This window comes from Corythoichthys intestinalis, chromosome 3 (assembly GCF_030265065.1).
Source record: "Corythoichthys intestinalis isolate RoL2023-P3 chromosome 3, ASM3026506v1, whole genome shotgun sequence".
NCBI lineage: Eukaryota > Metazoa > Chordata > Actinopteri > Syngnathiformes > Syngnathidae > Corythoichthys > Corythoichthys intestinalis.
In genome coordinates this window covers 58,096,495-58,120,225 of record NC_080397.1, presented here as the reverse complement: position 1 = coordinate 58,120,225, position 23,731 = coordinate 58,096,495, and the positions used below count along the sequence as shown (strand labels likewise).

The following is a 23,731-nucleotide window of genomic DNA, read 5'->3' as shown; positions in this document are numbered from 1 at the left end:
ACGACACGCAAATGCGATGACACTGCTTAGCAACGCTATGATTTTGACGATTTCATCCAGCATTATCTCCAGGTAATCCTAAATGTGTTGACATGGGTTCGCATCACATGACGCTGTCGCTTTAATACATTGTGAGATAATTGTGTTGTGTCGCGACCTGCGCGCACAAATAACAACGCGACACGCCGATCGATTGAACGCATCTAAAATTGCGCACGGCGGTTTAACTCACGGTAACTGTCTCAGCTGGAATAGATCATCATCCATGTTGGTGTTTATTTTCCGACGATCTGTGTGGCCTCATCGCAGTTTACATGATCACGACGAGCTGCGATTTCAGCACTGAGGAGAGCGACCACTGACGGCCAATGAGAAGCCACAATATGCACACGGGACAAACAGTGAACGAGTTTAAATGGCAAAACAGCAATACAATAAATCCAATAATATTTATTTGTTTATAATTCAGGTACATGGCTTATTTACAGCGACTGTTTTATACAATGTATAACATATATTTGCAGTACGCATGTTGTTAAAAAAATCTGATATATCAAAAATACGTATGATTTTTCAGTAAGACTGTAGATAATGACGGTGATAAAAAGTGATATTATAACAGTCGGAAATTTTATTACTTGTATTTTGTATTTGTATTTTTAGCACGGAACGTCTCGGTGCGCTTCGTATTGTGGCTCCCCTCAAAAAATGCTGCTGAAAACAAGGGTTCCGCCATAACAACAGGATGTTGTGGTACCGACCAGAGAGCTCGGATAAGCTTGTCAGAGAGTATCTTGGCACCGTACCAAGCGTCAGGTAAAGTATTGTCCTTGGCAAACATCACATTAAAGCTTCTTACCGTTAATGGTTCACCTGGTCGAAATAGAAGCGGGTCACGCCGTCGCCCTTAGCTAGCGAACAAGACAGACAAACAAGCAACCAACCGGTTTAATGCTAGTTTTACTAATCCTTTGCGAAGAAATATAACGCACATATGTCGGATGTGAGTTCATATTGTACGTCGTACAGTTAGCTACAGGTTCCAGATAGCACACCACGGAAAGATAAAACTCGGTGTTACTGGTAAGTTAGCTTGTATGCTAACGATAGCACGTCAAGAACATGAATGGCTGACTTCGAACACATGCTTGATTTACTTCACTCATTGGTTGGCATGAGGCAAGTAACAACACGCGCATTTTCGTTGATTTTTAGCTATCATGCTATTTGTTTGGATTTTGACACGTTTTTCTCCCGCCAGCCAATCTTACCTAGTTTATAACGTTTTTTTAATTGGTGTGGAATGTAGATATGTTTCCATTTATTCACTTGAACATTTACTAGTCCTCCTAAAAAAATAGCATATTGTGATAAAGTTCATTATTTTCTGTAATGTATTGATAAACATTAGACTTTCATATACACTACACTCACCGGCCACTTTATTAGGTACACCATGCTAGTAACGGGTTGGACCCCCTTTTGCCTTCAGAACTGCCTCAATTCTTCGTGGCATAGATTCAACAAGGTGCTGGAAGCATTCCTCAGAGAGTTTGGTCCATATTGACATGATGGCATCACACAGTTGGTGCAGATTTGTCAGCTGCACATTAGTGGTGCAACGGTTTGCGGTTCAAAGCCGAACCGTTCGATTCGCCCTGTACGGTTCAATACGCCTTAATGAACCGCGCCTTTTCGGTTTTGCAATTAATGTATTCCGAACGCTTGTGGAATGAATTGATCAAGCTCTGTGAGCGTGTGTGTGACGTGAAGCACCGCTGTGGAGAAATTCCCGCGCCGCAAGTAAATGTCGGATCGCTGTCAAGCTCCTGTGTAATAGAAGCCGAGTAACGCCCTCTCTCGCTTACGAGCGAAGTTAAAGTGAAACAAGAAAGAAATCGCTATGGCGAGCGGTGGAGAGACCGAATTTTGAGGAAGCACCGGCTTCTTTCAAATCTGTGGTGTGGCAACATTTTGGTTTCCTCGTGGACTACTACAATGCGGAGGGAGAGAAAATATTGGGGAAAAAAATTGCAAGCATTGCTCGGCGCTTGTTCCCCATGCTAATGGCAACACTTTTATAACATGACCTCAGCCTGCATCACCCACAGATATCACCTTCTCAGGGCAGGACAACCCCGAAGATGACACCAGTGAAAACATACGACGGGCTTCGTTAATTTGTTTGCAACGCTTGACCCGCGTTACTTTGTTCCCTCGCGGACATATTTCTCCAACAACGTAATCCCCGACATTTATGAAATGGCACGCAAAGCCATCGAAGATGATTTCGCTAAAGCACATAGTTTCGCCCTGACCACTGATTGTTGGACGTCCCGTGCTAAAGAGTGCTATTACCTGACTGTGACGGTCCACTATAATTCATACCTGTCAAGTTGTACGGTCTTTCGCAGGGGTTTTGAGTTAATTCATTGATTCAGATGATTATGTTAGTAGCTTCTTTAGAGCAGGGGTCCCCAACCTTTTTTGCACCACGGACAGGTGTTATTTGGGTCTTTTTTTTCACGGACCGGTGTTTTGACAAATTTTGCAACCCATCAAAAATTGCAACGATGCAGTTCTGCGCATGCGTGTAACGTTAAACATAGCCGCAAAATGCGCAAATGCAGCGATTCCAAAGTAAACACTGCAAACTTTCTTGAAAGAAAGGAATATTAACTTACGTTTGATCATGGAAGGACTTGTAGAAAAGTTCTCCTCAGATTCATCCTGCCATGTAAGCCTCACACAACAGTTGCACACCGCTCTCACCATTAACGACTTCGCCTTGTCGTTAAACATTAATTAAGAAGCCCGCTTCACAAAGATACGATATTGGAAATTGTAGCAAGGTTTTCAACGCTCTTGTCGCGATGTCATGATATTCCAGAATGACTTTAATCCAGAACCTCGGTAGAGTTGTTGTCTCAAATGTACGTTTAATAAGGTCACCTTCATTTGCGATGTCTCTGTTTATTCACGAACGGGTCAGGAATCCACTCCTTCGCAGTTCGTGGGTCTTCGAGGTTGTAGGCTCGTCAGGTGCCCTTTTCGCTGTAAAAATATTTCCAAAGACGTCTGTTTTCCTGTTATCTTCGGTCGTGTGGGGGCTAATTATTTCTGAGAACAAATGTGCTGCGCCGCGGCCTAGTAATACGCTATTATCGAGGACAAGCGCACATAGATGTATTATATACACAAACAAGATGTACTGCTACCAGTCCAATCAATGGACTTCTATGACGACATTATAATATATCCCATAGTATTATATCTAGAGTAGACAGAGATATTGGTGTGTTAAGCGGGGACACAGGGTTAATTCGGCCAGAATGCCGTCGTTATTAAATTATTTTTTCTTTGCGGCCCGGTTGCAAACGTGCCACGGACCGGTCCCGGCAGATGGGGACCCCTGCTTTGGAGTACATTTTCATGATATGCACATTTTTTGAGATAGGGAATTCTGTTTTTTCTTGACTTTTTTTGTCAAAATCCTCATTATTACACCAATAAAAGGCTTGAACTATTTCAGTTGTGTGTAATGAATCTAAAATATATGAAAGTCTAATGTTTATCAGTACATTTCAGAAAATAATGAACTTTATCACAATATGCTATTTTTTTGAGAAGGACTGTATATTTCCATTTATTCATTTGAACATTTATCAGTTCATTTGACATCGTTGCACATAATCATTCTTTGTTGTCATAACATTGTGTTTATCTTTAAATGTCTGGTAACAGTACTGCTTGTGAACAAGGACTTCCATTGTTATCTAGGTTGCAACTTTACAGGACAAATATAAATTGTATGAACTTGAAAGGGATGCTCGGACTAAAAGACTTGTAGGCTTTTACTAAAAAATGTTATTAGAAACGATTAAACGATTGAAAGTTTTAATCGAGTTAATTACAGCTTAAAAATTAATCGTAATTAATCGCAATTCAAACCATCTATAAAATATGCCATATTTTTCTGTAAATTATTGTTGGAATAGAAAGATAAGACACAAGACGGAGATATACATTCAACATACGGTACATAAGTACTGTATTTGTTTGTTATAACAATAAATCAACAAGATGGCATTAACATTATTCACATTCTCTTAAAGCGATCCATGGATAGAAAGACTTGTACTTCTTAAAAGATAAATGTTAGTACAAGTTATAGATTTTATATTAAAACCCCTCTCAATGTTTTTGTTTCATTAAAAGTTGTAAAATTTTTCAATCAAAAAATAAACTAGTAGCTCGCCATTGTTGCCTGCTGCCTTTTTGCTCTATATATAGGTGAAACTGCGCCATAATAGATATTGAACGCGACAATGCGTGAGTAAGTCGTGTAGACGTGATTAAGTTTAAAAAAAAAATTTAATTACCACCGTTAACGCGATAAATTTGATAGCCCCACTTTAAGCCAAAACTAAAGACTCTGGATGAGTGTAAGACATTTTGTCTGTAACGTTAAATACAATTAGAAAACAATTTAATTAAAAAAAAATATATATATATATGTATATATGCAGTATATATTAAAAAAAGGCATGTCCGATATTTTTTTGCCGATTCCGATACTTTGAAAATGATGTGATCGGACCCGATTGATGGGCATCCCGATCGATCGGGACATCATTATTGCTTTTACATAAAGCTCAATTTCTCTGTTTTTTTTCATCGGAAAATTGCTCAAACTAAGCTATTTTCTAATGCTGATTTCTAAAGAATGGAAAAAGATATGAACGAACTTTTTTTCCTGCTGAAGAGAGTCTAATCTTTCTTTTTGTGGGTTCAATGTTTATATAGCAATAGAACAGAACTTTCTGTGGGCCTTGCAAAATCAGTCAAAATCCAGTAAAACGGCCGGGAGTGAAGGGGGTTGCTCCGGTGAAAATGGCTGGGAGTGAATGACTTAACTCTGTTATATAAGCTGTAGATAGACTACTTTTCATTGTGTCAAAGTGTCATTTTGTCATTGTTGTCCCATGAAAAGATACTTAAATATCTGCAGAAATGTGACTGGTGTACTTACTTTTGTGATACACTGTATTACTGTTTATTCTGTAGCTATAACCCAATCAGTGGAAAAATAGAGCACATTTTGCTGTATTGCCTGTCATGCTTGTGGAGATCAATTAAGCATATCTATTCTGTTGTGTCTTCATCAGAAACAAGATGCTAAAAAACTGGGGCTTGATTGGTGGTGTTGCTGCTGCCATTGCGGCTGGTGTGTACGTTTTGTGGGGTCCAATCACAGATCGAAAGAAGAGAAAGCGAGGTAACGATTCATGTAATGCACAATGTGGGTAATTTTAGCTATGAGGTTTTTTTCTTGCAGGTATGGTTCCTGGTCTGTTGAACCTAGGCAACACTTGCTTCCTGAACTCTTTACTTCAGGGTCTAGCTGCATGCCCGTCCTTCGTCTGTTGGCTGGAGAGGTTTTCAAACTCACCTACAATACAGTCATCCAAAGAAAACAAGTTGTCCACAACACTTCTCCAACTACTCAAAGGTATGGGAAACAAATTGGGATGTATAAAGTGGGGCAAATAAGTATTTAGTCCACCACTATTTGTGCAAGTTTTCCCACTTGAAAATATTAGAGAGGCCTGTAATTGTCAACATGGGTAAACCTCAACCATGAGAGACAGAATGTGGAAACCCCCCCAGAAAACCACATTGTTTGGTTTTTAAAGAATTTATTTGCAAATCATGGTGGAAAATAAGTAATTGGTCAATACCAAAAGTTCATCTCAATACTTTGTTATGTACCCTTTGTTGGCAATAACGGAGCCCAAATGTTTTCTGTAACTCTTCACAAGCTTTTCACACACTGTTGCTGGTATTTTGGCCCATTCCTCCATGCAGATCTTCTCTAGAGCAGTGATGTTTCGGGGCTGTCGTTGGGCAACGCGGACTTTCAACTCCCTCCACAGATTTTCTATGGGTTTGAGATCTGGAGACTGGCTAGGCAACTCCAGGACCTTGAAATGCTTCTTACGAAGCCACTCCTTTGTTGCCCTGGCTGTGTGTTTGGGATCATTGTCATGCTGAAAGACCCAGGCACGTCTCATCTTCAGTGCCCTTGCTGATGGATGGAGATTTTCACTCCAAATCTCTCGATACATGGCCACATTCATTCTTTCCTTTACACAGATCAGTCGTCCTGGTCCCTTTGCAGAGAAACAGCCCCAAAGCATGATGTTTCCACCCCCATGCTTCACAGTGGGTATGGTGTTCTTCGGATGTAATTCAGTATTCTTTCTCCTCCAAACACGAGAACCTATGTTTCTACCAAAAAGTTCTATTTTGGTTTCATCTAACCATAAGACATTCTCCCAGTCCTCTTCTGGATCATCCAAATGCTCTCTAGCGAACTGCAGACGGGCCAGGACGTGTACTTTCTTCAGCAGGGGGACACGTCTGGCAGTGCAGGATTTGAGTCCCTGGCGGCGGCGGATAGTAGTCTTTGTTACTGTGGTTCCAGCTCTCTGTAGGTCATTCACTAGGTCCCCCCGTGTGGTTCTGGGATTTTTGCTCACCGTTCTTGTTATCATTTTGACGCCACGGGGTGAGATCTTGCATGGAGCCCCAGATCGAGGGAGATTATCAGTAGTCTTGTATGTCTTCCATTTTCTAATAATTGCTCCCACAGTTGATTTCTTTACACCAAGCGTTTTACCTATTGCAGATTCAGTCTTCCCAGCCTGGTGCAGGTCTACAATTTTGTCTCTGGTGTCCTTCGTCAGCTCTTTGGTCTTGGCCATAGTGGAGTTTGGAGTGTGACTGACTGAGGTTGTGGAGTGGACAGGTGTCTTTCATACCGATAATGAGTTAAAACAGTTGCTATTAATACAGGTAACGAGTGGAGCCTCGTTAGACGACGTGAGAAGAAGTTAGACCTCTTTGACAGCAAGAAATCTTGCTTGAGAAAGCTTGTTTGTTGGTGACCAAATACTTATTTCCACTCTAATTTGGAAATAAATTCTTTAAAAATCAAACAACGTCATTTCAGTTTTTTTTTCCACATTCTCATGGTTGAGGTTTACCCATGTTGACAATTACAGGCCTCTCTAATCTTTTCAAGTAGGAGAACTTGCACAATTGGTGGTTAACTAAATACTTATTTGCCCCACCGTAAAAGCAAAGCCCCGTTCATAATTTAGAGTCAAATGTTGTTTCGATGCCGACAGCACTGTCCAGTTATGAGTCCGGAGATGAAGATGTGCTGGATGCTGGATGCCTGCTGGATGTTCTCAGACTATACCGGTGGCACATCAGTTCATTTGAAGAGCAGGTTGAACTTTGGTGTCAATATGTTGAAGGTTTCTTTTTTTAATTTTGACCGTTTATACCTGAACTTCCTCCTTAGGATGCCCACGAGCTCTTTCACGTTCTAACGTCATCTCTCGAGGAGGAGAGGGACCGCCAGCCTAAAGTCATCCACTTATTTGACATAAAGTCTCTTGAGGTAAGCACTCATTTTACAGTTTGAGGATTTTGATACAAATTATGTACATGCTGATGATTTTAGGATTTGTGTAGTTTATTATTATTATTTTTAAATAACTGTTTTCTGATTTTAACCATTATGTAAAAATGTTGTCATTCAGAAACCGAGACCTAAATTTTTAGAAAATGTAGAACACATTTTAAATGTTATTATTTAATGTTATTAGGGTTTCCCCTAGGATTTTTTGAAGCTGTGGTGGTTGTGGGCCACTGCGAAACTGCTTCATATCATGACAAATGAGATTTTTTACCAAATTCATTTTTGTCAAGAAGAACCACAACAAAGATCTATTTGAAATATTTCAGAATGTGACGGTCTACATTTACGATGGACTATTATGGCCAAATAAATAAACAAATTAAAGGACTACGAGATTAAAGGTTTACTATTGCTACGAGAAAAAAAAGTCAACTCATTTGCAAGGCGTGGCGGCTTTTATTTTTGTGTGGCAGTGCACCAATATCTTTTATATGTAGGGGAAACCCTGGTTACCTTTTCTTCTGATCGCCCTAACCTACAAGTTTGTGTTTATGTTTATAAATGCTTATATGTCAGACCCTTCCCAATCAAGAGGAGAGGACAAGAACGTGCAGAAGTCGAGGTAATAAGGAAATTTTGAGTCACATTTTGAGTCCGAGACATCCATTATAAACAGTATTTTCCTTTGCAGGTCCTCTTCACCCAATACCAAGCCCTTGGAAGTTTCAGCATCCTTTTCACGGCCGTTTAACAAGTAACATGTTATGCAAGCGGTGTGAGCAACAAGTGAGCTTGTTTATTTTTACATACAAGCATGAGCTATTTCGGTAGCTTGTTTATTTTACATAAAAGCATAAATGTGTCTTGACAGTACAGGTAGTCCCCGGGTTACGAACGAGTTCCGTTCATACTCTGGCGACGTAAACCGAATTTACGTATAAGTCGGAATTAACCTTTTAAGTATCCAAAGATAACTATCTAAAAAGTTAAAATGTATTGTAGTTTGTTTAATGATTGAGGATAAACTACACTCTGGTGGCAGTTTTTGGTCTGGCTGGATTGTCACCTTATGACTGAGGAGCACACTCTCGTCTGACATAGATAAAGGACAGCTGCGCTCTGGTTTGGCCCACATTAGGCTGTAAGTTGTTTCAGCTAATATATGTTTGTATGTGGGGGAAAACACTCAGGTGACTTGAAGTTTCACTCAGAGACCTTCAATTTGGCCAAATTTCAAAATTGTCCGATATGCATGCGTGATACATCATTGGAAAGCTTAAAATTTCAATTTTCTGGGGGAAGAAAAATTTTGAAAGGGGCATCAAAAAAAATAATAGTAATAAACCCTAACTCGAGGTGAGAGCATGACAGAGCATAATTAAAGACACCGTGATTTTAATGAGATATTATCGCGTACTTAGCTTGTTTTGATCTAAAAAACTCTGTGTAGCATGTATCACCAAGTATCAAGACACAGATGTGAATGGCCACAGCCAGACTTTTTGGGGATTTTATGGGTGAAACACGGTAATATGACAAGGGTCGCGATGCAGAAATCGCATACATTAAGGAGTGGTCGAGATTTTCTTTTCAAATGTTTTAGATATATTTTATTTTTCTTCAATTTTTCTTTGTTTGGAACGATAATTTATTATGTAAAATATCGGGTAAAATGTGACAGTAACAAAAAAAAAATACAATTAAGCGCTAGTTATGAAGTAGATATCCGTGACCTATTTGCATTTTTTTTCATCGTGACTTAATTTAAAAGTTTAAACCCTAACCCTAACCTGTTGGAAGTCGAATTTTTAAAAACATTAAACTGTATAGTCAAAGAAAGAAAGAAAAAAACAGAATGGTCCTGATGGCTTGGTTATACTCAAGCAGCATGTTTTATGTTTCAGAGTCCAGTACGATATGATTCCTTTGAAAGCCTTTCTTTATCGATCCCTTTACCTCAATGGGTAAGCAGAATCATCGTCATTAATTAAAACCTACCTAAATGTGCATTAAAGTGATGAGTGTTTGTTTTTAGGGTCGACCGGTCTCTTTGGACCAGTGTCTACAGCTTTTCATCTCTTCAGAAACGATTAAGGAAGTAGAGTGTGAAAACTGCACCAAGGTATCACCCATATGAATTTCCATGATCATTGGAGAGAAGGACGGTGTTTAATTTTTTTTTCTTTTTCTAGCTACAACGAGAAGCTAGAGTCAACGGACAGCTAGTGGAAAGTCAGCGGACAACATTTGTAAAACAGCTTAAATTGGGAAAGGTAATCGGCATTCTGCATGTAATATAGGGCGGAATACACTCAGGTGACTTGAAGTTCCGCTCTGAGACCCCCAATTTGGCCATATTTCAAAATTGTCCGATATGCATGTGTGATACATCATCATTTAAAATCTCAATTTTAAGAAAAATTTTGACGTGGAGGGCATTTTTATTATTTATTTTAATAGCAAAATGCTAACTGAAGGTGAGAGCATGAGAGAGCAGAATTAAAGACGCCATGATTTTAACGAAATATTATCGCGTACTTACCTCTTTTCGATCCAAAAACTCCATGTAGCGCGTATCACCAAGTGTCAAGACACAGCTGTGAATGGCCACAGCCGGAGTTTGGGGGGATTTTATGGGTTAAACATGGTAATATAAGAAGGGTCGCGATGCAGAAATTGCAGACAACAAGGAGTGGTCCAGATTTTCATTTTCATATATTTACCTTTTTAAACATTTTTTTCAATTTTTCTTTGTTTGGATCGATTATTCATCATCTAAGATGTAGGGGAAAATGCGACTGTAACAACAACCAAAAAAAATACAATTAAGCCATAGTCATGAGGTAGATATCCGTGACTTTTTTACAGACGCTATTTTTTTCATTGTGACGTAATTTGTTTAAAAGTTTAAAGTATGCGAATGAATAAATTTTTAAAGTCATTTTTTTTCAAAGACTACATATTAGAAATCAATTAATGATTCTAAGCTAAAAATGACAGACATTTGTTATAATAAATATAGTTACTTACTAAAGATCACGTCATTTTCAAAGTATCGGAATCGGCAAAAAAAATATCGGACATGCCTTTTTTAATATATATATTTTCTTTTTTAATTAAATCGTTTTCTAATTGTATTTAACGTTTCAGACAAAATGTCTTACGCTCATCCAGAGTCTTTAGTTTTGGCTTAAAGTAGGGCTATCAAATTTATCGCATTAACGGCGGTAATAACATTAAAATATTTAACGCAATTAACACATGCGCTGCACTACCCACTCACGCACTGTCGCGTTCAATCTATAATGGCACCGTTTTACGTATACGTAGAGCTAAAAGGCAACGTAAAATGTGTAGAGAGAATTTTGGAAGCCTTTTTTTAATTGGCTAAAGCCTTACAATCCCTCTCACAACAATTAGAATAACCGTGGGAAGCAATGTGGGGAAGTAATGTAGAAGTTGATCTTTTTCTTAACACCCTATGTCATTTCCCAACGCAGAGAAGATATATCAATTGGTACCACTACGCACAGTCATGGTTGCACTTCCCATCATGCATTCTGGCATAAGTTAAATGGCTACAGTATCATTTACTGAAAGCTCAACAACTACACTAGATGGCAATATTTAGTCACAATATACAAAGTCACATTTGTCCTTTAAGAATTACCTCTCACAGAATGTTAATAATGTAAATGCCATCTTGAGGATTTATTGTCATAATAAACAAATACAGTACTTATGTACTGTATGCTGAATGGATATATTCGTCCGAGTTTTATTCATTTTCTCTTAATGCATTGCCAAAATGTATATGATCGGGAAAAATTATCGGGAATGATTGGAATTGAATCGGGAGCAAACAAAAAAGCAACCTGATCGGGAAATATCTGGATCGGCAGATACTCTAACTAAAGCAAAAAAACATGATCGGAACAACCCTATTACTTTGTTTTATGGCTAGTTTGAAACAAAAGCGGTTGCGCGACGTATGTCAACGGGGTTTCCAGGGTAAAATGGACAAATTAAAAATAGTTAGGGGGCTTAATGCGCCATGAATCCGCTATGGCAGCATGTAGACGTATTGTTCCATCAAACACGACAGTTCTTTTGGCTTTAAATACAGCAGTTTATTTTAAAGAGGGGTGCAAGAGCAGAAACTGCTTTTTTAGCCTTGTCTGTGTTTTCTGCCATATGCAAATCCTAGAGGTGTCTCGATCCGATCACATGATCGGAAATCTGGCCGATCACGCCATTTTTCAGAGGATCGGAATTAGGCCTGAATGATATTGGAAGAAAAACTATCATTGTGATTTTTGGGGGGGGTTGTGTATTATTCTAAGTATTGTGTTTCTTACTCTATTAGTTGCCCCAGTGCCTTTGCATCCACCTGCAAAGGCTTACTTGGTCCAGCGAAGGAACTCCAATTAAAAGACAAGAGCATGTGCAATTTACAGAGTATCTATCAATGGACCGTTACAAACACAGCACCTTCATACAGACAAGTCAGCGTTCCAAACTTGCCGTCAAACAACAAAAGGCAGAACATTCAGACAAGGCTGTGGAAAATCCTCCTCAGAGCACAGGTGGGGTCAACATCAACATCATCCTAACTTTTTCTGTTTATACATGCAGTATTGGCTGGTGTTTGTTTTGCAGATGCGGAGCATCACAACAACAACAAACCCTTTCCAAATGGAGACTGTTCCTCTGTCTGTTTACATTCTACTTGTGGGACCACTCAGCTGGACCTTATGTATAACTACATGTAAGCTGACTTGATTTTCTAGCACGACTTCATACTTAATTACAAGCTACAAGCCTCGACTACGGAACCCCTAAAGGGACATCGACAGAAATAAAATAAATTTAAACACCAGATTTTTCTAATGCGCATCAGAAACAATCTGGTAAACATTAGCCGTAGACTTCATAACCTATTGACATGACATGGTGTAAGTACGTGCAACTGGAAGGGGATGGGTGAGCACTGCCGCTTTGCGACCTCAAAAATAGCTTATACCGTAACTACGGTATGACGGAAAATTTTAGTTGTTGAAACCGTGACGTTTTCATACCACAGTAAACATTGAAACTGGTAACCGGCACATGCCAAGTTTGTGGTGCGTGTCAGTTAGTTTTTGGTGTGTGCCAGTTAGTTAGTGGTGTGCGCCGGTTAGTTTTTAGTGCGCGCCAGTTTAGTTTAGTTTGTGTTGCGCACCATTTAGTTTTTGGTTCGCGTCAGTTTAGTTTGTGGTGCGTGCCAGTTTAGTTTCTGGTGCGCGCCAGTTTCGGTTGTGGTGCGCACCAGACAGTTTGTTGTGCGCGCCAGTTTAGTTTCTGTTGTGCGCCATTTCTTGGTGTGTGCCAGTTTAGTTTGTGTTGCACGCCAGTTACAGTAGTTAAGTTGCTGTTGTGTGCCAGTTACTTTGTGGTGCGCGCCAGTTTAGCTTGTGGGGCGCACCATTTTAGTTTCTGTTGCGCGCCAGTTCTTAGTGCGCGCCAGTTTAGTTTCTGTGGCGCGCCACTTTGTGGTGCACGGTTGTTAGTTTGTTGTGTGCGCCACTTTAGTTTCTTTTGCGCGCCAGATAGTTTGTGGTGCGCACCAGATAGTTTGTTGTGCGCGGAAGTTTAGTTTCTGTTGCGCGCCATTTCTTGGTGTGTGCCAGTTTGGTTTGTGTTGCGCGCCAGTTACAGTAGTTTAGTTGCTGTTGTGCGCCAGTTACTTTGTGGTGCGCGCCAGTTTATGGTAAATGGTAAATGGTGTTATACTTATATAGCGCTTTTCCACCTTTCAAGGTGCTCAAAGCGCTTTACACTATCCCGCCATTCACCTACTGGTGACACCAGGAGCAACGTGGGGTTCAGTATCTTGCTCAAGGATACTTAGGCGAGTTCATCAGGGCGAAGAATCGAACCCACAACCTTTGGGTTGGGGGGACAACTACTCTACCACTGAGCCACGCCACCCCCACCCCCAGTTTAGCTTGTGGGGCGCACCATTTTAATTTCTGTTGCGCGCCAGTTCTTAGTGCGCGCCAGTTTAATTTCTGTGGCGCGCCACTTTGTGGTGCACGCTTGTTAGTTTGTTGTGTGCGCCACTTTAGTTTCTGTTGCGCGCCAGATAGTTTGTGGTGCGCGCCAGTTCTTAGTGCGCGCCAGTTTAGTTTCTGTTGCGCCCCACTTTGTGGTGCACGCTTGTTAGTTTGTTGTGTGCGCCACTTTAGTTTCTGTTGCGCGCCAGTTTAGTTTGTGGTGTGCTCCAGTTAGTGCTTGGTGCGCGCCAGTTAGTTTAGTTTGTGGTGCGCGCCAGTTTAGTTTGTGGTGCACGCCAGTTAGTTTTGTTTGTGGTGCACGCCAGTTTAGTTTCTGTTGCGCGCCAGTTTAGTTTGTGGTGTGCGCCAGTTCTTGGTGCACGCCAGTTAGTTTAGTTTGTGGTGCACGCCAGTTTAGTTTGTGGTGCGCGCCAGTTAGTCCTTGGTGCACGCCAGTTAGTTTAGTTTGTGGTGCGCGCCAGTTTAGTTTGTGGTGCGCGCCAGTTTAGTTTGTGGTGCGCGCCAATTAGTTTAGTTTTTGTTGCTTGCCAATTTAGTTTTTGTTCCGCGCCAGTTTAGTTTCTGTTGCGCGCCATTTCTTGGTGCGCGCCAATTTAGTTTAGTTACTGGTGCGCGCCAGTTACAGTAGTTTAGTTTGTGGTGCGCGCCAGTTAGTTTGTGGTAGGCGCCAGTTAGTTTAGTTTTTGTTGCGCACCAGTTAGTTTAGTTTCTGGTGCGCGCCAGTTGGTTTAAATTTATTTTATTTCTGTCAATGTCCTTTTAGGGGCTCCGTACTCGACAGGTAAGCTGAGTGTTTTTTTCGGAGTTGGAACTGAAGAGGGAGACCCAAGTAATTGGCTCACAGCTAAAAGTCTGCTTCTGCAGATGCACCCAGAAGAGGAATATTGACCAAACATACTCATGTCCCATTTATTAGCAAGTGTAAACACCATCTTTTTCGTCTTCCTGCCAGCTCCACAGAGTACCTTTTCCAATTGACCGCTGTGCTGGTTCATCATGGAGACATGCATTCAGGACATTTTGTAACGTATCGCCGGAGCCCCTGCCCGCCTTGCACTTCCACACCGTCCACCTCTCCGTGGCTCTGGGTGTCCGACGACTCGGTCCGCAAAGCCAACCTGCACGAGGTTTTGTCCTCCAACGCTTACATGCTTTTCTATGAGAGAGTTAAGAAGCCGAGCTCCATTATGCCTTTGCAGGAATAAGAGGATGCATTAATTATGCTGCCTTTCAAGTTAAAAAGTAAAAATTGGATGTGCCCATGAACACAGTGTTATGTAACTGTTGGTATTTTTTATTTGCGTGGGTTAAATGAACGAGGGAATGTGATGCTTCTGCTTTTAACTAAAGCGGAAACCCCAATTGCAAAGGATATGGACACGTTTTACTCGAATGTATCTGGCTTGCACAGGAAAGCAAATGTGATACTGTACATTCCTGGTTAAGATCTAAATAGGTTTGTGTGGGATGCATTTACTCGTAAAACCTCTGTTGGACAGCAAGTTGATTTTATTTTAATGCTAAGAACAGTGGTCTGAATTTGATTAGTATGTCGACATCTTTTGGAAATGACGCACCCACAGTTAATTGCGTCTAATGGATATTTGCATACTGTTGCTGTACTTTGGAAGTTAAAGTGCCCTGTTGTCTCTGTTCTTATTGCATATGAAGCCATATGTTGGACGATCACGCGTTTTAATCTGATGTTGAAATTGGAAGAATATTTCGGTGCCCAGATTATTATTTTTTTTGTCGCGAGATGTAACATTCATGCAGTGGCTTCTCGCCACGTTATCCTCAATAATTTTGACCTGGCATTACCAGTCACTGCCATTTACCTATTTCCAAACCAGCTGAGAGATGTAGAGCAGAGGCCTGTTGTTAATGTTTGCAATTTGCACTACTGTATATTCATTTGAGATGTTTGTGTGTAATCTCAAAAGGTTAATTTTCTCCTGTAAAAAAGAATAAAGTGAATCTTATAGTTTTATTTGCAAGCTTTGATGATACATATGTTTTCAGCTAGCAAGAAGGCTGCAGATTATGATTTTATGTACACGTAGACGACATTGTTATCACTACCAACCCTCCAAGGCGAAGGTTAGTGTACTTCCATCGCTGTCAGGGAATGTTCACTATAATAACTTGGAATCCTTACAGGCAGGCAAGATCCGTCGAAATGTGAGGTTAATGCGAGGCAGGAGGATTTTCTTCCGAACAGGAAGGCTGTGATACCAGAAAGTGTTGGTGGGCGAGTTCATGAGAAGTAGGCTTCCGTGAGCCAGGACGACCTTAACAGGCTCGATGCGTCGACCTCTCCGTTTTCCCCGGGCGTCCCTGTGGCGGAAAATGAAATCCCGGGCGGCGCCAAGTGAGATCGAGGCTATGGGCGAAGAAGGGTCGAGTTCCTTCTCATCATCACGATGCTCCCCCATGTGATCGGTCCCATCTTTGTACCTGGAGAAGACTGCAGTCAGTAGAGTATGAAACCTAGGGCTGCAGCTGTCAATTATTTAAGTAACCTATTGATCAGTTAGTGCGAGTAATCGGGTAAGAAACATTTAATGTGTTGCAGAATAATTAGTCTTAACTTGCATAGTATAAGTCCGCCGTTTTAAATGCTTTAAAATGGTAATTTCATTTTTTACAATTCTAACAAATCGTTCAAACGCATATTTTCATTAAAAATTGCTAAATATACCTATTAACTTAATTACGAATGCATAAACATATCAGCTGAAACAAAAACGTACAGCCTGACGTTGAATTCAGCCATATTCGACAAGTTATGTCATATTCACTGTTAACACTAGAGGGCAGTGTATCCTCCCAAATCATTAAATGTAAATGTAAAACAACAGTGATCCCTCGTTTTTCGCTGTTAATGGGGGAGAGACAGCGAGAACGAAAAGTAGTATTTGGTATGTGGGAAAATTGATTTTTGCATGTGGCATTTTTTTTTTATGTGGCAAAATGGATTTTGGCATGTGGCATTTGTTTTTGTCATGTGGCACATGCCCCAGAAAAATCCCACACAGCAACAAAATGCCACAAGCCAAAATCCATTTTGCCACGTGGCAATAAAATGCCACATACCAAAATACATTCTGCCACATATAAAAAAAAAAATGCCACATGCCAAAATCCATTTTGCCACATACCAAAAAAAAATGCCACATACCAAAATCCATTTTGCCACATACCAAAAAAATAATGCCACATGCCAAAATCCATTTTGCCACATACCAAAAAAAAAAAATGCCACATGGCAATAAAATGCCACATCCCAAAATCCATTTTGCCACACAGCAAAAAAAAAAAAAATGCCACATGGCAAAAAAAATGCCACACGCCATAATACATTTTGCCACATGGCAAAAAAAGGTCACATGCCAAAATCCATTTTGCTACATGGCAAAAAAAGGCCACATGCCAAAATCCATTTTGCTACATGGCAAAAAAAATGTCACATGCAAAAATCCATTTTGCCACACACCCAAAAAAAATGCCACATGCCAAAATACATTTTGCCACACACCCAAAAAATGCCACATGCCAAAATACATTTTGCCACACACCCAAAAAATGCCACATGCCAAAAATATGTCACATGCCAAAATACATTTTGCCACATGCCAAAATACATTTTGCCACGTGGCAATAAAATGCCACATGCCAAAATACATTTTGCCACACACCAAAAAAAAAATAAAAATACCACATGCCAAAATACATTTTGCCACATGGCAAAAAAAATGTCACGTGCCAAAATCCATTTTGCCACATACCAAAAAAATGCCACATGCAAAAATCCATTTTGCCACATGGCAAAAAAATGCTACATGCCAAAATCCATTTTGACACATGCCAAAATTTTTTTGCCATATGCCAAAATCCATTTTGACACATACAGTATAAAAAAAAATGCCACATCACAAAAAAAAAAAAAAAAAAACCACATGCCAAAATCCATTTTGCCACATACCAAATACCACATTTCGTTCTCAGCCTTGCTAAAGAGGGGACCAGAACCGCCGTGATAAAGTGAAAAACCACGAAGTAGCCACACCCTTTTTTTGTATGTGTGTTCAATGTATTTATTCAGATTTAGCATTGGAAAGAGATACAAATAAGACATGTTTTTCCAATTTTTCTACCCAAATTAAAATAAAAAAAACAAATACTTAATAAATGTTTTTTAAGTTTTTTATTAAGTTTATTAAGTTTTAAACATGAAACTGTTCCACTGAATTTTTTTAAAACAAGAATTAAATAGAAAAATGCTTGTCTTTATTAAATGCTTCATAGTGAGTCCACTCAAATCCGCTCAAGCTGCTCACTAACACAAAATGAGTTGCCACAGCTACTGTTTAACAATCTAAACGATGATTGATGCATGCAGCGCTTTGAAGCTTCGGGTTCTAAGCATCTCTGGCAAGATCAAACCTTAACGTCTGTCAATCATTGTTAACTTTAATTGGCAACTCCAGTGCGCTGCCTGACCAAGAAAAGCAGCAGGTGGGAGAGTGAGACTATGTGATCGGGACAGCTCATCTGTATTTATTCATTTATTTTTTAATTGAAAACAAATCACAATGGACTGAGGGCGCGAAGTAACGAGGGATCACTTTATTACAACGCCACTCAAATTAAACGAATCATTCGAAGCTTTTTTCTAATCGAATTACTCTATCTAATCGATTAATCGTTGCAGCACTAATCAAATCAGTAGTAAAGATGTACTTTGTGTCTTACCTGTTGATGAGGACAAAATTGAATGTGTGTCCTGTTATTTTGGTGACAGAATCTCGAATATATTCCAGGGTGGGAGTCCATGGGCAGGCTAAACGTGTCACTCCGGAATATGTGTAAGTCAATCCTGAATCGCCATATGTTGCCTGTTTCCTTGGAATGTTGTAGACCTTTCCAAACACCTGGACCATTGCTTCTTCACCTGCAACGTAAAGTCAGACTCAATCCACTACCTCCTGTCAGATTTTAATAATCATGAATTTAAAGTCACCTGTTGAGTAGACCACCTCCTCTTCCAGCTTTTGAAACAGGTCATCAGCTTCTTCCTTAGTAAAAAGCATGGCGTAGTCACAGTCCAGATTTTCTGACTCTATTTTTTGCCAAGGAATCGGATCAGCGAATTCATCACCCACCAGCAGTTGCTCCTCTTGATTGCCTTCTGATTTAAGCTGCTTCAAAGGACTTGTTATTTCGTTGTCATCAGTCCATGGGCGTTTTTGCACAAATGTATCCATTGAAGTTATTTTTAGATTTCTATCTGTAGAAAAAAGATATGACATTGGTTTGTCAGTTTGTTAACGCGTGTTAGTTAATTTGTTGATCCGGCCAAGCACTTCTGACTGCAAAAAGCCCTAAAACAGTGGTTCTTAACCTTGTTAAAGGTACCAAACAGTTCACACGTGCATTAACCAAAACCTTTGAAATTAGATTTTTTCTTCTTCAAATTCTAGGTCAATCTATCTAAGCTAGCAAGCTAAAACCCAAGTGAATTTCCATTGAAATTTCTTCTCATTTAGACTGCATGTTTTTAAACAGGCCAAAATGTATGTACAACCCCTAGAAAAAATTTGCAATCGCCCGTCTTGAACGGGCACTCACTCAGACATTTTATTATGTAGAACAAACTCAGATAAAAAGCTTGAAAAAATAATGAATGAGTTGAAAGTGCAACTTTTAGCATTCAGAAACACTAAAGGAAATGAATAAAAACATTGTGGTGGTCAGTAAATACAGTATTACTTTTATAGAGCAAGTGCAGGGAAATATATATGGAATCACTCCATTCTGAGGGAAAAAAATATGGAATCATGAGAAACAAACAAAGAAATAACAAAACATCTCTACAATTTAGTTGCATCACCTCTGGCTTTTACGACAGCTTGCAGTCTCTGAGGCATGGACTTGATCAGTATTCTTCATCAATTTGGTGCCAACTCTCTTTGATTGCAGTTGCTGGATCATCCTTGCAGGTTGGAGCCTTGCCATGAACATTTTTTTTTTTTTTTTTTCAATTTCCACCAAAAGTTTTCAATAGGGTTAAGATCTGGGCTATTTGCAGGCCATGACATTGACTGGATGAGTCTTTCTCCAAGGAATGCTTTAACAGTTTTAGCTCTGTGGCATGATGCATTGTCATCTAGGAAAATAATATCATTATCCCCAAACATTTTCAATTGAAGGGATAAGAAAGCTGTCTAAAATTTCAACGTAAACTTGTGCATTTATTGAAGATTTAACCATAGCGATCTCCCCAGTGCCTTTGCCTGTCATGCAGCCCCATAACATCAAGGACTGAGGGAATTTTGATGTTAGCTTCAGGCAGTCATTTTTGTAAATCTCACTGGAACGGCACCAAACGAAAGTTCCAGCATCATCACCTTGTCCAATGCAGATTCTTGACTCATGACTGAAATTAACCTTCATCCAGTCATTCATAGTCCATGATTGCCTCTCCTATTTTCTTCAGAATGGATTGATTCTATATTTATTTCCCCGCACTTGCTTTATAAAAGTAACATTTTCTGACCACCACAATGTTTTTTATTCATTTCTTTTAGTGTTTCTGAATGCCAAGGAGTTGGACTTTAAACTAATTCATTATTTTTTCAAGCTTTTTATCTGAGTTTGTTCTACATAATTAAAATGCCTGAGTGAGTGCTAATCAGAGACTGGTGATTCCATACTAAGACTGGCCCAATGCGCATATCTTAGAATTTTTCATACAAATTTGGAGGAATATATCTTATATTGTTCAACATTAAACATTAAACCTGCTTGGTTGCATTAACCTTGACCGTGCGGTTTCTGTCATATTTATTTCAAATTATTAGGGCTGCAGCTATCGATTATTTTAGTCGATTAATCGATGAACTAGTTAGTTTGAATAATCGAGTAATCGTATAAGGAACATCCATCCATCCATTATCTTCCGCTTGTTCCGGGGTCGGGTCGCGGGGGCAGCAGCTTTAACAGGGAAGCCCAGACTTCCCTCTTCCCAGCCACTTCAACCAGCTCCTCCGGCGGGATCTCCCAAGGCGTTCCCAGGCCAGCCGAGCGACATAGTCTCTCCAGCTTGTCCTGGGTCGACCCCGGGGCCTCCCGCCGATGGGACATGCCCGGAAAGCGGAGGAGTAGCGGTTCGACGCCGAGTCGCTCCCGGATGACCGAGCTTCTCACCCTATCGCTAAGGGAGAGCCCGGACACCCTGCGGAGGAAACTCATTTCGGCCGCTTGTATCCGGGATCTTGTTCTTTCAGTCACGACCCAAAGCTTGTGACCATAGGTGAGGGTAGGAACGTAGATCGACTGGTAAATCGAGAGCTTTGCCTTTCAGCTCAGCTCCTTCTTCACCACTACGGACCGGTGCAGAGTCCGCATTACTGCAGACGCCGCACCGATTCGCCTGTCGATCTCCCGCTCCCTCCTACCGTCACTCTTGAACAAGACCCCAAGATACTTGAACTCCTCCACTTGGAGCAGGATCTCATCCCCGACCCGGAGAGGGCACTCCACCCTTTTCCGACTGAGGACCATGGTCTTGGATTTGGATGTGCTGATCTTCATCCCAACCGCTTCACACTCAGCTGCGAACCGCTCCAGTGAGAGTTGGAGGTCACGGCTTGATGAAGCCAACAGCACTAAATAATCTGCAAAAAGCAGAGATTCAATGCTGAGGTCACCAAACCGGACCCCCTCAACGCTTCGGCTGCGCCTAGAAATTCTGTCCATAAAAATTATGAACAAAATCGGTGACAAAGGGCAGCCTTGGCGGAGTCCAACCCTCACTGGGAATGAATTCGACTTACTGCCGGCAATGCGAACCAGACTCTGACACCAGTCGTACAGGGACCGAACAGCCCTTACCAAGGGGCTCGGTACCCCGTACTCCCGGAGCACCCTCCACAGGATTCCCCTAGGCACACGGTCGAACGCCTTCTCCAAATCCACAAAACACATGTAGACTGGTTGGGCGAACTCCCATGCACCCTCGAGGACCCTGCTGAGGTTGTAGAGCTGGTCCACTGTTCCACGGCCGGGACGAAAACCACACTGCTCCTCCTGAATCCGAGATTCGACTTCCCGATGGACCCTCCTCTCCAGCACCCCTGAATAGACTTTACCGGGGAGGCTGAGGAGTGTGATTCCTCTATAATTGGAACACACCCTCCGGTCCCCCTTTTTAAAAAGGGGGACCACCACCCCGGTCTACCAATCCAGAGGCACTGTCCCCGATGTCCACGCGATGTTGTAGAGGCGTGTCAGCCATGACAGCCCTACAACATCCAGAGCCTTTAGGAACTCCGGGCGGATCTCATCCACCCCCGGGGCCTTGCCACCGAGGAGCTTGCCAACCGCCTCAGTGACTTCAACCCCAGAGATCGAAGAGCCCACCTCAGAGTCCCCAGACTCTGCTTCCTCAAAGGAAGGCGTGTCGGTGGAATTGAGGAACATGAAAAATTAAAATACCTGAGTCGAGCCTCAAACGGTACAAAAAAAAAAAAATAAGGATCTATGTACAAAAGAACAATCGGCCAACTTACATAGCTAAAGTCCGCTAGCTTAAATGCTATAAAACGTTAAGTTTAAAAAAAAATTTTTAACAACGCTCAATACAAATGGTTCACAAAAAACGGCTAAATATACCGATAAACTAAATGACGAATGCATTAAAAAAAAAAAGTTCAAACAAAAACTTAGCTTATGTTGGTCTTAACATGGAGCAGCTGGATTCAGCCAATGAAATGAAGCAGACTAGATGGCAGTGTATCCACCCAAATCAATAAAACTAAATGCAAAGACTCTCAAAATAAACCATAACAATGCTACTTTAATTAAACGAATACTCGAAGCAGCAAAATTTAATTTGAATCTTTTTTTTTTTTTTTAATCGAATACTCGAGTTATTCGATTAATCGTTGCAGCACTACAATTTATACATAATTTAATGAAAAACCCTGCACAAAATGATAATCAGATTTGTACACAGTCATTATGTTAAAAAACAAAACATGAATCTTCTCACAAATCCAATAAACACTGTGAATTTAAAACAAATACTCGTTTGCTTTTCACGTTGGAAATTAAACTCGATTCATTTGTATTTTCATGTCGACATTTTCACTATCGCATTCTTGCCTCACATACTATTTTCGTGGCGTAAAATGATCCACCGAGCAAACCAGTTTCTCCTCCCAGCAGATGGAGGGCTAGCAGTTGCAAGAATTGGAATAAAGCCTGTAAATTGGATATAAATTGGATTTGATGTAAATTTGATAACTTGCAAAACTCAAGTAGGAAGCTGCTTCCTCCTGTACAGTGGTATGAAAAAGTATCTGCACCTTTTGGAATTTCTCACATTTCTGCATAAAATCACCTTCAAATGTGATCTGATCTTTGTCAAAATCACACAGATGTAAAAACTGCTTTAACTAAAACCACCCAAACATTTGTAGGTATTCATATTTGAATGAGGATACCATGCAAACAATGACAGAAGGGTGAAAAACAAGTAAGTGAACCCTCTGCCAAAGGAGACTTAAAGAACAATTCAAACCAATTTTTACCAAACATTTTAAGTCAGGTGTGTGCCCAATCACTGATGAGTGGTTTAAAGCTGCCCTGCCCACTATAGAACACACACCTGTTAAGAATTGTCTTGATGAGAAGCATTATCTGATGTGCATCATGGCTTGGTCAAAAGAGCTGTCTGAAGACCTGGGAACAACAATAGTTGATTTGTATAAAGCTGAGAAAGGATACAAAACCAGCTCTAAAAGTCAGAATGTTCATCAATCGACAGCCAGAGAAGTTGGCTACCAATGGAGAGAGTTTGGCACTGTTGCTTCTCTCCCAAAGAGTGGCCGTCCACCAAAGTTGATGCCAAGAGTTCAGCGCAGAATACTCAGAGGTAAAAAAAGAACCCTAGAGTGTCTGCTAAAGATTTACAGAAATCACTGGCACAGTCCAATATCTGGCACACATCAACTATATGTAAAACTATGGCCAAGAATGGTGTTCATGGGAGGACTCCACGGAGGAGGCCACTGCTGCCTAAAAAACTGTGCTGCTCGTTTAATGTTCGCAAAAAGGCACTAGACCCTCCGCAGAAGTTTTAGCAAAATACTTTGGGGACTGGTGAAACCAAAGTTGA

General features: G+C 40.6%; 3 protein-coding genes across 5 annotated transcripts in view; 1 reads left to right on the top strand and 2 right to left on the bottom strand.

Annotated features, from left to right (window-relative positions):
- svopa (SV2 related protein a) overlaps positions 1 to 396 on the bottom strand; it is a 37,025-nt gene extending 36,629 nt beyond the window's left edge. Inside the window, exon 1 of the mRNA XM_057832726.1 lies at positions 233 to 396. Within this exon, the coding sequence (XP_057688709.1) occupies positions 233 to 267 (35 nt within the window). The 5' untranslated portion in view covers positions 268 to 396. The remainder of the gene's footprint in view (positions 1 to 232) is intronic.
- On the top strand, positions 284 to 17,353 carry usp30 (ubiquitin specific peptidase 30). Of its 2 annotated transcripts, XM_057832727.1 has the most exons (14): positions 284 to 469; positions 664 to 816; positions 5,169 to 5,278; positions 5,339 to 5,512; positions 7,194 to 7,297; positions 7,373 to 7,471; positions 8,069 to 8,114; positions 8,184 to 8,278; positions 9,397 to 9,456; positions 9,528 to 9,614; positions 9,685 to 9,765; positions 11,859 to 12,078; positions 12,152 to 12,260; positions 14,501 to 17,353. In XM_057832727.1, the coding sequence occupies exons 2-14, from the start codon at positions 746 to 748 to the stop codon at positions 14,751 to 14,753; spliced, it is 1,509 nt and encodes a 502-aa protein (XP_057688710.1). In that variant the 5' UTR covers positions 284 to 469; positions 664 to 745; the 3' UTR covers positions 14,754 to 17,353. The 2 variants fall into 2 exon arrangements, with proteins under 2 accessions (XP_057688710.1, XP_057688711.1); XM_057832728.1 differs by lacking the exons at positions 284 to 469; positions 664 to 816 and adding an exon at positions 882 to 1,179.
- Positions 14,255 to 23,731, bottom strand: part of alkbh2 (alkB homolog 2, alpha-ketoglutarate dependent dioxygenase) — a 13,440-nt gene continuing 3,963 nt past the window's right edge. The window contains exons 2-5 of one of the 2 annotated variants that reach the window (XM_057832732.1): positions 18,714 to 18,838; positions 18,572 to 18,626; positions 18,304 to 18,502; positions 14,255 to 16,005 (exon numbers count right to left, since the gene is read on the bottom strand). In XM_057832732.1, the coding sequence (XP_057688715.1) occupies positions 15,684 to 16,005; positions 18,304 to 18,502; positions 18,572 to 18,626; positions 18,714 to 18,815 (678 nt within the window). In that variant the 5' untranslated portion in view covers positions 18,816 to 18,838 and the 3' untranslated portion in view covers positions 14,255 to 15,683. Of the gene's footprint in view, positions 16,006 to 18,303; positions 18,503 to 18,571; positions 18,839 to 23,731 lie in introns of both variants that reach the window. The other variant, XM_057832731.1, reaches the window with a different exon arrangement.

Coding starts and splice junctions, on each gene's coding strand:
- usp30 (XM_057832727.1), top strand. CDS start 746: ATGTTGTGGTACCGACCAGAGAGCTCGGATAAGCTTGTCAGAGAGTAT. Junction 5,513..7,193: donor ACTTCTCCAACTACTCAAAG/GTATGGGAAACA, acceptor CGATGCCGACAG/CACTGTCCAGTTATGAGTCC. Junction 8,115..8,183: donor AAGAACGTGCAGAAGTCGAG/GTAATAAGGAAA, acceptor TTTCCTTTGCAG/GTCCTCTTCACCCAATACCA.